This window comes from Ranitomeya variabilis, chromosome 4 (genome assembly GCF_051348905.1).
Source record: "Ranitomeya variabilis isolate aRanVar5 chromosome 4, aRanVar5.hap1, whole genome shotgun sequence".
NCBI lineage: Eukaryota > Metazoa > Chordata > Amphibia > Anura > Dendrobatidae > Ranitomeya > Ranitomeya variabilis.
The window spans coordinates 205,664,087-205,676,213 of record NC_135235.1 but is presented as its reverse complement, the minus strand read 5'-3'; the positions used below and the strand labels follow the sequence as shown (position 1 = coordinate 205,676,213).

Below are 12,127 nucleotides of genomic sequence, written 5' to 3'. Positions count from 1 at the left end.
AGAGGATCTTGACATGGTGACCCTGTAGATACACGAGGAGTTTTTTAACTGCTAGTTCAATAGCCATTAACTCTCTCTGATTGGAGGAAGCTGATGTTTGAGGGTCCCATAGCCCTTGAACTACGATGTCACCCATGTGCGCCCCCCATCCCGTAGGGCTGGCGTCAGTTGTTATTACACGAGTCACATATGTCACCCAGGGAACTCCTGCCGACAGATTGCCTTCCACTAGCCACCATCTGAGAGATGTAAGTACTACTGGACTTAACGTCACCTGACCCTGCAAGGACCCCTGTAAGGCTCTATCATTGTCCAGAACCTCAAACTGTAAAGGTCTGGTATGGAATTGGGCCCAACGGACGGCAGGAATGCACGAAGTTAGGGATCCTAACAGTGACATAGCCTGTCTAAGGGTCATGGATGGTTTATTAATCGCCTTCAACACCTGTTGTTGAATGTGGAGTAATTTATCAGGCGGCAGACAGCATTGTTGGGTCTCTGAATTTAATAGCAGTCCGAGGAATCTCTGAATTTTTAGGGGCTGTAAACGGGATTTGTCATAATTTATAATCCAGCCCAGATGTTCTAGTTTGGCTATGGCTGTCTTTGCTTGTGAAAGGCAATGACCTGCTGAATTCCCCACAATAAGGAAATCATCCAGATAAGGTATTATGAGGATATCGGATTCTCGCAAATATGCCATAACCTCAGCGACTACCTTGGTAAATACCCTAGGAGCTGCAGAAATGCCGAAGGGAAGGGCTCGATATTGAAAATGACGAACAATTCCCTCTATAGACACCGCCACCCTCAGGAACCTCTGGAAGTTCTCATGGATAGGAACATGATAGTATGCGTCCTTAAGATCTACAACTACCATAAAGCAGTGTTTGAACAACATCTTTATTGTAGTACTGATAGACTCCATTTTGAAGGTTTTATTAACCAGGAATTCATTAAGAGATTTATGATTAATGATGGTCCTAAATGACTTATCTGGTTTTTGAATCAGAAATAGAGGAGAGTAGAACCCTCTTCCTCTTTCTGAATCTGGGATCTCAATCAGCACCTTTTTAAGACATAAATTGGTGACTTCAGCTTCCAAAGCCGTTTGTTCAATAGAGGAGGAACGTAAGGGGGTTAATTTGAACTTATCCCGAGGCCAATGGTCAAACTCCAGTCTCAGACCGTCTGATATAATGCCTCGGACCCAGTCACTATTAGTGATGTCAGACCATGCGGAAGAGAAGGCTGCCAATCTCCCTCCCACAGGGATTGCTAGTCATTGGTCTGACTTTTTACGTTCTTTTGAGGAACGGCGGAACATATAGCCCGTACCTCTCTTGCGTCTATCCTCCCATCTGAAATTATCTCTCGAGGGTGAGGACGCGCGTTTCCTTCCGCGACCAAACCTCCTTCTGTTGAAGGGGCGACGGTAAGATGCTGATGGCAGATTAGGGAACTTCTTCTTATCATCACCTGCTTTTTCAAGCAAGTCATCCAGAGTTGGTCCGAAGAGATATTCCCCTTTACATGGGATAGCGCAGAGCTTGGATCTTGATTGGATGTCACCAGACCAACATTTTAACCATAAGGCTCTACGAGCCGCGTTGGAAAGACCTGCTGCTCTGGCCGCCATTCTGACGGAATCCAGTGAAGCGTCCGACAGGAAGGCCGCAGCATCTTGAATCACTGGGAGCGCATTCAGGATTGTATTCCTGGATGCACCTTCCTTAAGTTGTGACTCTAACTGATCCAGCCAGACCATTAAGGATCTGCCTGTACACGTTGCGGCCACCGCTGGTCTCAGAGATCCGGCCGCCATCTCCCAGGTACCTTTAAGGAAGGTGTCTGCCTTCCTATCAAGCGGATCTTTAAGGGTCCCCATATCCTCAAAGGGTAATGAGGCTTTTTTGGACGCTTTCGCCACCGCCGCATCTAGCTTAGGGGCCTTGTCCCAGGTATCAACGGCTGCATCCTCAAAGGGATACCTGCGTTTTAAAGCTGGTGGTAACGAGCCTTTTTTCTCCGGTTTCTTCCACTCACGGAGAATTAAATCTTGAACTTTATCTATCACCGGAAAGGATCTGCGCTTCTTATGGTCTAATCCGCTGAACATTATTTCCTGCCTGGAAGGTTGTGTTTTAGGCTCTTCCAGGCCCATGGTACCCCTGACCGATTTAACTAGTTTGTCCACTCGGTCCAGCGGTAGACAAAACCGGCCAGAGTCCTCTTCCGATGACGAGGAAGAGGGAATAGAGCCATAGGAACCTTCCTCTTTTTCTTCCTCCGAAGATTCAGAGATTAAGGGAGTTTTAGGTTTTGAACTTCCCGCCTGGGATAGAGACCGCAGGGATTCCCTTACTTCCATACGGATCATCTCTTTTAAGTTAGCCGTATTTGCAGATTCTTCCGCTACCTAGGGGAGGACAATAAGGTGATACCATGTATCCTGATGTCCCTTAACCCCTACCACACCTGTAGACCTCACCGTCTGTTGTATACAGGGGGCACATAATTTTTTAGGGTAAGAATCTGGTAAAGAGATTCCACACAGGGCGCACTCCTTATGTTTCGTCTTTGCACTTCTCTTCCCCTAGAATGACAAAGTATAAGGGGGCCCGCGTCACTGAGTGAACATTCACGTACAGTGGGGCAAAAAAGTATTTAGTCAGTCAGCAATAGTGCAAGTTCCACCACTTAAAAAGATGAGAGGCGTCTGTAATTTACATCATAGGTAGACCTCAACTATGGGAGACAAACTGAGAAAAAAAAATCCAGAAAATCACATTGTCTGTTTTTTTATCATTTTATTTGCATATTATGGTGGCAAATAAGTATTTGGTCAGAAACAAACAATCAAGATTTCTGGCTCTCACAGACCTGTAACTTCTTCTTTAAGAGTCTCCTCTTTCCTCCACTCATTACCTGTAGTAATGGCACCTATTTAAACTTGTTATCAGTATAAAAAGACACCTGTGCACACCCTCAAACAGTCTGACTCCAAACTCCACTATGGTGAAGACCAAAGAGCTGTCAAAGGACACCAGAAACAAAATTGTAGCCCTGCACCAGGCTGGGAAGACTGAATCAGCAATAGCCAACCAGCTTGGAGTGAAGAAATCAACAGTGGGAGCAATAATTAGAAAATGGAAGACATTCAAGACCACTGATAATCTCCCTCGATCTGGGGCTCCACGCAAAATCCCACCCCGTGGGGTCAGAATGATCACAAGAACGGTGAGCAAAAATCCCAGAACCACGCGGGGGGACCTAGTGAATGAACTGCAGAGAGCTGGGACCAATGTAACAAGGCCTACCATAAGTAACACACTACGCCACCCTGGACTCAGATCCTGCAGTGCCAGACGTGTCCCACTGCTTAAGCCAGTACATGTCCGGGCCCGTCTGAAGTTTGCTAGAGAGCATTTGGATGATCCAGAGGAGTTTTGGGAGAATGTCCTATGATCTGATGAAACCAAACTGGAACTGTTTGGTAGAAACACAACTTGTCGTGTTTGGAGGAAAAAGAATACTGAGTTGCATCCATCCAACACCATACCTACTGTAAAGCATGGTGGTGGAAACATCATGCTTTGGGGCTGTTTCTCTGCAAAGGGGCCAGGACGACTGATCCGGGTACATGAAAGAATGAATGGGGCCATGTATCGTGAGATTTTGAGTGCAAACCTCCTTCCATCAGCAGGGGCATTGAAGATGAAACGTGGCTGGGTCTTTCAACATGACAATGATCCAAAGCACACCGCCAGGGCAACGAAGGAGTGGCTTCGTAAGAAGCATTTCAAGGTCCTGGAGTGGCCTAGCCAGTCTCCAGATCTCAACCCTATAGAAAACCTTTGGAGGGAGTTGAAAGTCCGTGTTGCCAATCGAAAAGCCAAAAAGATCACTGCTCTAGAGGAGATCTGCATGGAGGAATGGGCCAACATACCAACAACAGTGTGTGGCAACCTTGTGAAGACTTACAGAAAACGTTTAACCTCTGTCATTGCCAACAAAGGTTATATTACAAAGTATTGAGATGAAATTTTGTTTCTGACCAAATACTTTTTTGCCACCATAATATGCAAATAAAATGATAAAAAAACAGACAATGTGATTTTCTGGATTTTTTTTTCTCAGTTTGTCTCCCATAGTTGAGGTCTACCTATGATGTAAATTACAGACGCCTCTCATCTTTTTAAGTGGTGGAACTTGCACTATTGCTGACTGACTAAATACTTTTTTGCCCCACTGTAGATCACTTACCAGTGTACGCCAAATCAAGGTACCGGAACACGAGGGGGTTCTTTCCCAGTCGAAGCTCTCGATCCCTGCTTGGACGAGCTTTTGCGGCTGGACTGGTCACTCCTGACATGCTCCTTCTCCAAGGGCTTCTGTCGCACCTCCAGTAGCTGAGGCTGCTCACCACCACTCTCCATGATGGAAGTGTGACCAAAAGCAGGGCTCTAAATCCGACACCTGCTTAAATCCCCCTGGGTTCCGGTCAGCAGACTGCCTGGCGTCATCCCATTGGTTTCTGCTGACCAGACCGCAGCTGGGAGGTCAGCGGTAGTTAGTGGGGAATCCGGTGTCCAGGATCGATGGGCGCCGCCATCTTGGATAGACTGCGCATGCGCAGCCATCCAGTAATCCGGAAGCGCCTGCCGACTCCGCCCCCGGCGTCACAGCATTCCGGAAACGCTCCTGAGAGCGGTGCAGGATGCCGGAGATGTGCGACAGTGCTCCGGTCGGCGCCGTTTTCCCGTCACCGCTACCCCACTCCACCACCGCATCGCTGCAAGAACCAAGGGGGGCATATACTTACCAACGCCGGCATAGAATGGAGATCAGGCAATCCTCCGGACCCTGCTCCCTGCTGCCATATGCCACCGACGTGCAGTCCAGCCAGGACCACCGTGGCGCCTCCAGGGACATCCGCACCGGCCGAGGTAGGAGACCCCCCCGCTACCAGATTCGGCCGGCCTGGGATCCACTACGGAGAATTTCATCTGTAGGATCCCGTCCCTCCAGGAACAGGAAACCAACTGATGCATAGGGAGAGGTGCCGCCCTTTTGTATCTCTGTAGGTTTCCTGTTCCTGAAGGGCGGATCCCCTCTCTCGTAGTGCTGTCATGGGAGTCCGAATAAACTTAAATCTGTAGCTTCCACCATCAGGATTTCAAGGAGTCGTCCCATGAACAATTCATTACTTAGAAAATAAATGTACGAAGGTTCATTACTACTAGTGGTTCAGGATTCTTGCTGCACCAACCATTTTCCAAGGAGGTAGAGAATATGGGGCCTGTATTCTTCAGGGAACTGTGGTTTAGGGAAGATCTTCAAACTGAGTTAACGTCGCGGTAATCCATCTTTACAGCCTGCATATACCGTTCTTAGTCATATTGTAGATATCCAACATCAGAACCTAGTGTCATATCCTCAACAAATCAGAGGGTTGGCCTGGCTTTTGTGCACAATGCTGAGCCATGTTCAGTGAGTCATTAAAGCAACATACAAAGATTACAGCCTCCGTGTGCCATGAGATCGTGATGTATGTGTACAGATGTATGTATGTGGTAAAGTGGTAAATGGCAGATACGAGTCACTGAGACTTCTTGGTTCGGTGATGCAAGTCCTGGAAGAATGGTCTCCTATGTATATTGCTGTCCCTTATTACACAGTGCCCTCTCTTGTTATGTACAGCATTGTTTCTTATTATACAGTGCCATGTGACAACATATAATAAGGGATTGCCCCCCAAAAAAAAAAAAAAAAAACTTGAGAGGATGATACATAAGGGACGCCCTTTCAAGTAATATCCTTCCTGGGATGTTTCTCACCCTGGTCTCCTCGGTATAATGCCCCCCATCCTTGTATGTCACCCATCCGGGTATGTCCCACAACCTGCTATAGTGTGACCTGTTTTGTAATACATTAAAACCAAATGTTACTATATACCTTCCCCCACACCACATGGGGTCCTCCTTTACAGCTGATATGGGAGCTGGCAGCTGACTTTTGCATCCCCAGCATGGCGCACATCGTCACTGTCATGCACCCTAGTCAGTTGCAAAAAAAAACAAAACAAAAAAAAAAAAAAAACACCCTGATCCCACGCGAAATAATTGTATTGCATCCACTTTTTTTTTCCAATACATTAAAATTCAATAACAGGAAACCTTAAGGTCTTGCACATTTTAAATAACTGATGAGGTTTAAAAACAGACAATTGACAGTGTTTGGATTTTTTGTTTTAGATGCTCATGTGAACTTAAGAGTCAGGGTAGGGGCATGTGCTAACAGTTTTTTGCCATGGATTTTTCTGGCTGTAAAATACAAAAAAAATTGCATGAGAAAGATGCTGTGTGCACATACTACATTTTAACTCAGAATCCACACATCTTTTAACCAATGACCACCAGTCAGGAAGTGGAATACAATTGCCAGGAGAGGCATGTATACATTAGAGCCTGGACATTTGAACTAGAGTGACCAGGTTGACAATGCAGTGAATGAAGATCTGACCTGTTCCAGCCTTTTGTGAATTAAGTTTAGGCTGCAGTCATACCCGAATCAACTATTGTTCTCCCCCCCCCCCCCCCAGAAAAAAAAAAAAAAAAAAAAAAGTGCCTAATGATCACACATTTGAAGGCAAGGCTACATTTTCATAAACTTTAGATTTGACACATGTTGAAATACAGAAAGACTTTATTGGAAAACTTGCTGACAAGCACGGTCACGTCTGATCAGGGAACACAGATGAAACAAGGTTTAAGGAGGCCCAACACATCTCAGGGGGCATTATAATTATTCCAGATGGACAAGGAGATGCAGACGAGACTGGTGGTATCCAGGAGGGAGACATCTTAGCTGCTCTCCCCCAGGGTGTGCTTGTCGAACAGGTACTCGCCCATGCCGTTCTGGGGGACCCCAAGGCGCTTCAGGTTGGTGATGTAGTCTCCGAGCTGCTTCATGGCCTTCACCTGTTCTTCCAGGTATTCAGATTCTAAGAAGTCACAGAGCTGGAAGAGAAGGAGGTTGGTTATTAATGTGAGAATTACTAGCCCCATCATGAGAAGAAATAAACTCGAGTTGATAACACAGCTTAATATATATATAATTTTATTAAATTGTCCAGCTGAATTAGTCTTGGCTACAATATCAACTTCAATAGAGCCCAGCTACAACAATATGAAGACTAGTGTAGCACCAAAGTTCAGAATTAACCAGCCATGCTTTCCAAATACTGTACTACCCCTTTAAAAACACATGAGGATGTTTTACTACAAGATGAAGCTTCAGCCATGAGCATTATAAGACTGTAGTAGCAAATACTAATGTGCTGAATAAACATGTGTGCATTGCATACACAATGGGAAGGAAAAAAATATAAAAGTATATTAGAGGGTAGGGTGGTGTTAACGTTCCTTATGAGACAAATTTTCAGGAGCACTTACATGAGGGTCAACCTTGTCAGTGGCCAATTTGTGAAGATCCAGAAGGGCCTGGTTCACAGTTTTCTCCAGCTCCAGAGCAGCCTGCATGGCCTCCAGGGTGTTGGCCCACTCATCACGCTCAGGTTTCTAAGAAAGAAAAAGACAAAAATGATCCTAACAAATCACTTAAGCTTTATTTTATCTTGAGAACTGAAGGCTGAGGGGGTCTTGTCACATGAAGGGGCCCACCGGGAGCCAGGGCCACTTCTGTGACGAGGCAGAACACAGCATAGGAGCAGAGCAGTATAATGTCTGCTCCCATCTGACGGAGACTCTGCACGCTACTAGCCCAGTTGCAGAGTCTCCCTCCTGCAGTGACTGGTTCTGCCCGTCTGACCTGATCATTAAAGGGAACCTGTCACCCCCAAAATCGCTGGTGAGGTAAGCTCACTGGCATCAGGGGCTTATCTACAGCATTCTGTAATGCTGTAGATATGCCGCCGATGTTACCTGAAAGAGGAGAAAAAGACGTTAGATTATACTCACCCAGGGGCGGTCCTGTCAAATGGGTGTCTCCGGTCCGCGAGGGCGCCTCCCATCTTCGTTCCATGACGCCCTCTTCGGGTCTTTACGCCGCGGCTCCGGCGCACTCTGTCTGCCCTGTTGAGGGCAGAGCAAAGTACTGCAGTGCGCAGGTGCCGGAAAGGTCAGAGAGGCCGGCGCCTGCGCACTGCAGTACTTTGCTCTGCCCTCAACAGGGCAGACAGTACGCCTGCGCCGGAGCGTAAAGACCCGAAGAGGGCGTCATGGAACGAAGATGGGAGGCGCCGGAGCGGAAAGGAGACACCCATCTGACCGGACCGCAGCGGGACGGCCCCTGGGTGAGTATAATCTAACGTCTTTTTCTCCTCTTTCAGGTAACATCGGTGGCTTATCTACAGCATTACAGAATGCTGTAGATAAGCCCCTGATGCCGGTGAGCTTACCTCACCAGCGATTTTGGGGGGGGGGTGACAGGTTCCCTTTAAGCTTTTCCCTGGCTGCAGTTTTCTTCACTCTGTGCATCATACTGTGTATAAGGGCGCTGCGGGCCCACCATACTGTGTATAGGGGAGCTGTGGGGGCCTTATACTGTGTATAGGAAAGCTTTGAGCTCACCATACTGTGTATAATGGAGCAGTACATGAGGGAACATTATTAAATGTAAAGTGGGCACTTAAGCATTACTGTATTGTTACAGGGGCACTCAGTATTGCGAACATCAAAGTTGCATATCCTCACAATATGGTGGTAAAAAAGTCAATGTTCGTTTTTGTATATAGATTTATTTTCAATAACAGCGGTCATATTCTGAGGTTCCACTATATTCACAAATAGAGTGCGCAACCGTAGCTGTAATCAGGGTTAGCTGGTTAGGGGCCCACTCAGATGTTCGCCCCCCCTAAGTTGAAACCCTAGCTACGCCTCTGGATGAGGTTCCATTCCTGACAAACCTATACTAATAGGTATTCATTATAAGTCTACTTTCTCCATGAGGCCAGATGAACACAAAAATCACCTTACCTTAAGGTCCTGTAGGACAACTCGCCCCCCACGCTTGTTCTGGTACTTCAGGAACTTCTCAGCATGCTCCCTCTCTTCATGGCTCTGCTCCTTGAAGAATTTAGCCACGTGGTGAAGGGCGACATCGTCACGGTCAAAGTAGAAGGACTGAAAAGAAAAAAAGGAAAGAAGACAGTGTTAAGCAACATTGTGTCTTTAGAGAGTGTAACAATTGCATCATTCTCACTGAGAAGAGGGCAACCAGTTCATGCGAGTTATTTAGCAGATGTACAGAAGGAAACATTGTATCAGTCATCATCAGTTTACTGGGCATATAAGGTGCAATTGACTACTGGGGTGTTCTTATTTTGCAGAAGACACCCAAGAGCATAAGTAATAGAAGCTATGTGTGTTACAATGTTGCTTCAATGTTTACAAAACAGTCACTGAACTGTAAACAAAGGATGAGATTCCATACAGATGGTTTTCTGTGCAGAACAGCAGGGAGGGTACAGAGATCTCTGCAGTGATCTGGGGGAGGGAGAGGACTAGAAGCACAATGGAGACTTGCTGGCAATGGCTGCAAAACAAGTACAGAGGAAGAGGTGGAGATCACAGGAACCTCAAGGAAGGGGGAGCTCAGTAATGGCCGCTCTCATAGGCTATGGATGCAAATAAAGCGCTGGCACTATGGACACAATGCAGAGCACTCACCATGGAGAGGTAGGTGTAGGAGGCGTAGAGCTCCAGGTTCACCATGCGGTTGATGGCCGCCTCGCAGTCGCGGTTGTAGTTCTGGCGCACCTGGGATTCCATTGCGGCTTCTTGGTGTCCGAGTGGCGCAAAAAAAGGTTGTAAAAGTCTTGAGGGACTGAAAAGAGGAGAGAAAGGAGCCGAGGACTCGGAGAGGGTTCCGTTCAAGCACTGTTGAAGCAAGAACTCTGCTCAGAGTCAGCGACCATCTGATCTCCGCACCCTGGAGTCCGGGATTTATAGGCAGGAGGCGGGGCGTGGAGCTGACGTCATCTGTCTGCAGCCAATCCTGCCCGGAGCTGCTGCAGCCAGAGATCGGGCGGAGCGACCTGCAGGCGGCGTGCACACTCCCTCCACTGCCGGCTGATGGCACACAGGCGCCTCATGGAACAGCTCTAGTCTCACATTACTGAAATTACAGATTTTTTTTTCCCCAAACACTTTATAAGATTATAGGAAAATGTATGGAGAGCCATCCCCTAATCTATTATTATTGTGTAGGTTGTCTCTGTGCCATAGGGAGCTATGGAGATAAGTGGAGAGTAATAAATGTTCTATTATGCTGCAATTTTCCATATATTTTTACAGCAAACTGTATAGAAAAGGAGGAGAAATACAGCAGGTACCGAGTAAAGCCGACTTTCAGCCAAAAGATCGTTCCACCATCGGTTATCTTGCCAGACATCTCAAGGATCGGCGTTCTGAAACCAGACTTTCTGGATCCTTAAAGGGGTTGTCCGGCCTTAGACAACTGATGGCACTGGAGAATCCTCACAGAGCGCAGTGACTGCAGACTTGTAGCCTTAGGCCGTGCGACCCCTCTGGCAAATAATTGTGTGGAGCCCTCCTACATATTAGGCTGGGGTCACACATGGCGTAAGAAAATACGCCACGTATTATACGTCCGTACTACGGCCGTAATACGGAGAAATGTCCCCAAAATATTGATCCGTAGTCAGGGTGTTTCAGCGTATTTTGCGCATGGCATCCTCCGTATGTAATCCGTATGGCATCCGTACTGCGAGATTTTCGCGCAGGCTTGCAAAACCGACATCTAATGGATTTATGTGCTCAAATGTTAGGGAAAACATATATACAGTATATATATATATATATGTCATTGAGACACATATATATATATTCTGTATTTAGATTTCATTCAGCGCCATATCTGTGAACAGCCGCTAATTCAATTGCCGGCTTTTCATTTCTCCTGCACAAACCCGACAGGATATGAGACATGGTTTACATACAGTAAACCATCTCATATCCCCTTTTTTTTTGCATATTCCACATTACTAATGTTAGTAGTGTGTATGTGCAAAATTTCAGCGCTGTAGCTGCTGAAATAAAGGGTTAAATGGCGGAAAAAATTGGCTTGGGCTCCCGCGCAATTTTCTCCGCCAGAATGGTAAAGCCAGTGACTGAGGGCAGATATTAATAGCCAGGAGAGGGTCCATGGTTATTGGCCCCCCCGTGGCTACAAACATCTGCCCCCAGCCACCCCAGAAAAGGCACATCTGGAAGATGCGCCAATTCTGGCACTTGGCCACTCTCTTCCCACTCCCTGTAGCGGTGGGCTATGGGGTAATGAAGGGTTAATGCCACCTTGCTATTGTAAGGTGACATTAAGCCAGATTAATAATGGAGAGGCGTCAATTATGACACCTATCCATTATTAATCCAATTGTAGGAAAGGGTTAAAAAACACACACACACATGATTACAAAGTAGTTTAATGAAATAAACACAGCGGTTGTTGTAATAATTTATTGTTCTCCCATTCCATTTCCAGGACCTCGCTTGGCAACATAATAAACGCACAAGATACATACCTTCTGCTGTCAGATCTCGTCCCACGAAGTAATCCATCTGAAGGGGTTAACTAATATTACAGGCAGGAGCCCTGCAAATGCAGCTGTGCTCCGTGCTTGTAATCCCCGGGGAATGAATGAAATGTAGGTCATTGACCTACATTTCCTTCAGTCGCGGTGATGCGCCCCCTGGTGGATGTCCTCATATGACCTGGAGCGTGGGAAAAAGTTCCCAGGCTGCAGTTCATGAGAACATCCAGCAGGGGCGCATCACCGCGACTGAAGGAAATGTAGGTCAATGACCTACATTTCATTCATTCCCCGGGGATTACAAGCACGGAGCACAGCTGCATTTGCAGGGCTCCTGCCTGTAATATTAGTTAACCCCTTCAGATGGATTACTTCGTGGGACGAGATCTGACAGCAGAAGGTATGTATCTTGTGCGTTTATTATGTTGCCAAGCGAGGTCCTGGAAATGGAATGGGAGAACAATAAATTATTACAACAACCGCTGTGTTTATTTCATTAAACTACTTTGTAATCATGTGTGTGTGTGTTTTTTAACCCTTTCCTACAATTGG

The 12,127-nt window shown here is 46.6% G+C and overlaps 1 protein-coding gene across 1 annotated transcript; it reads right to left on the bottom strand.

Annotated features, from left to right (window-relative positions):
- Positions 1–6,690: 6,690 nt before the first annotated feature.
- On the bottom strand, positions 6,691–9,937 carry LOC143770271 (ferritin heavy chain B-like). The gene is made up of 4 exons (XM_077259739.1): positions 9,693–9,937; positions 9,000–9,146; positions 7,458–7,583; positions 6,691–7,022 (listed from the first exon to the last, which is right to left on the bottom strand). Exons 1-4 carry the CDS (start codon positions 9,792–9,794, stop codon positions 6,867–6,869), a joined length of 531 nt encoding a protein of 176 aa, XP_077115854.1. The 5' UTR covers positions 9,795–9,937; the 3' UTR covers positions 6,691–6,866.
- Positions 9,938–12,127: the final 2,190 nt, after the last annotated feature.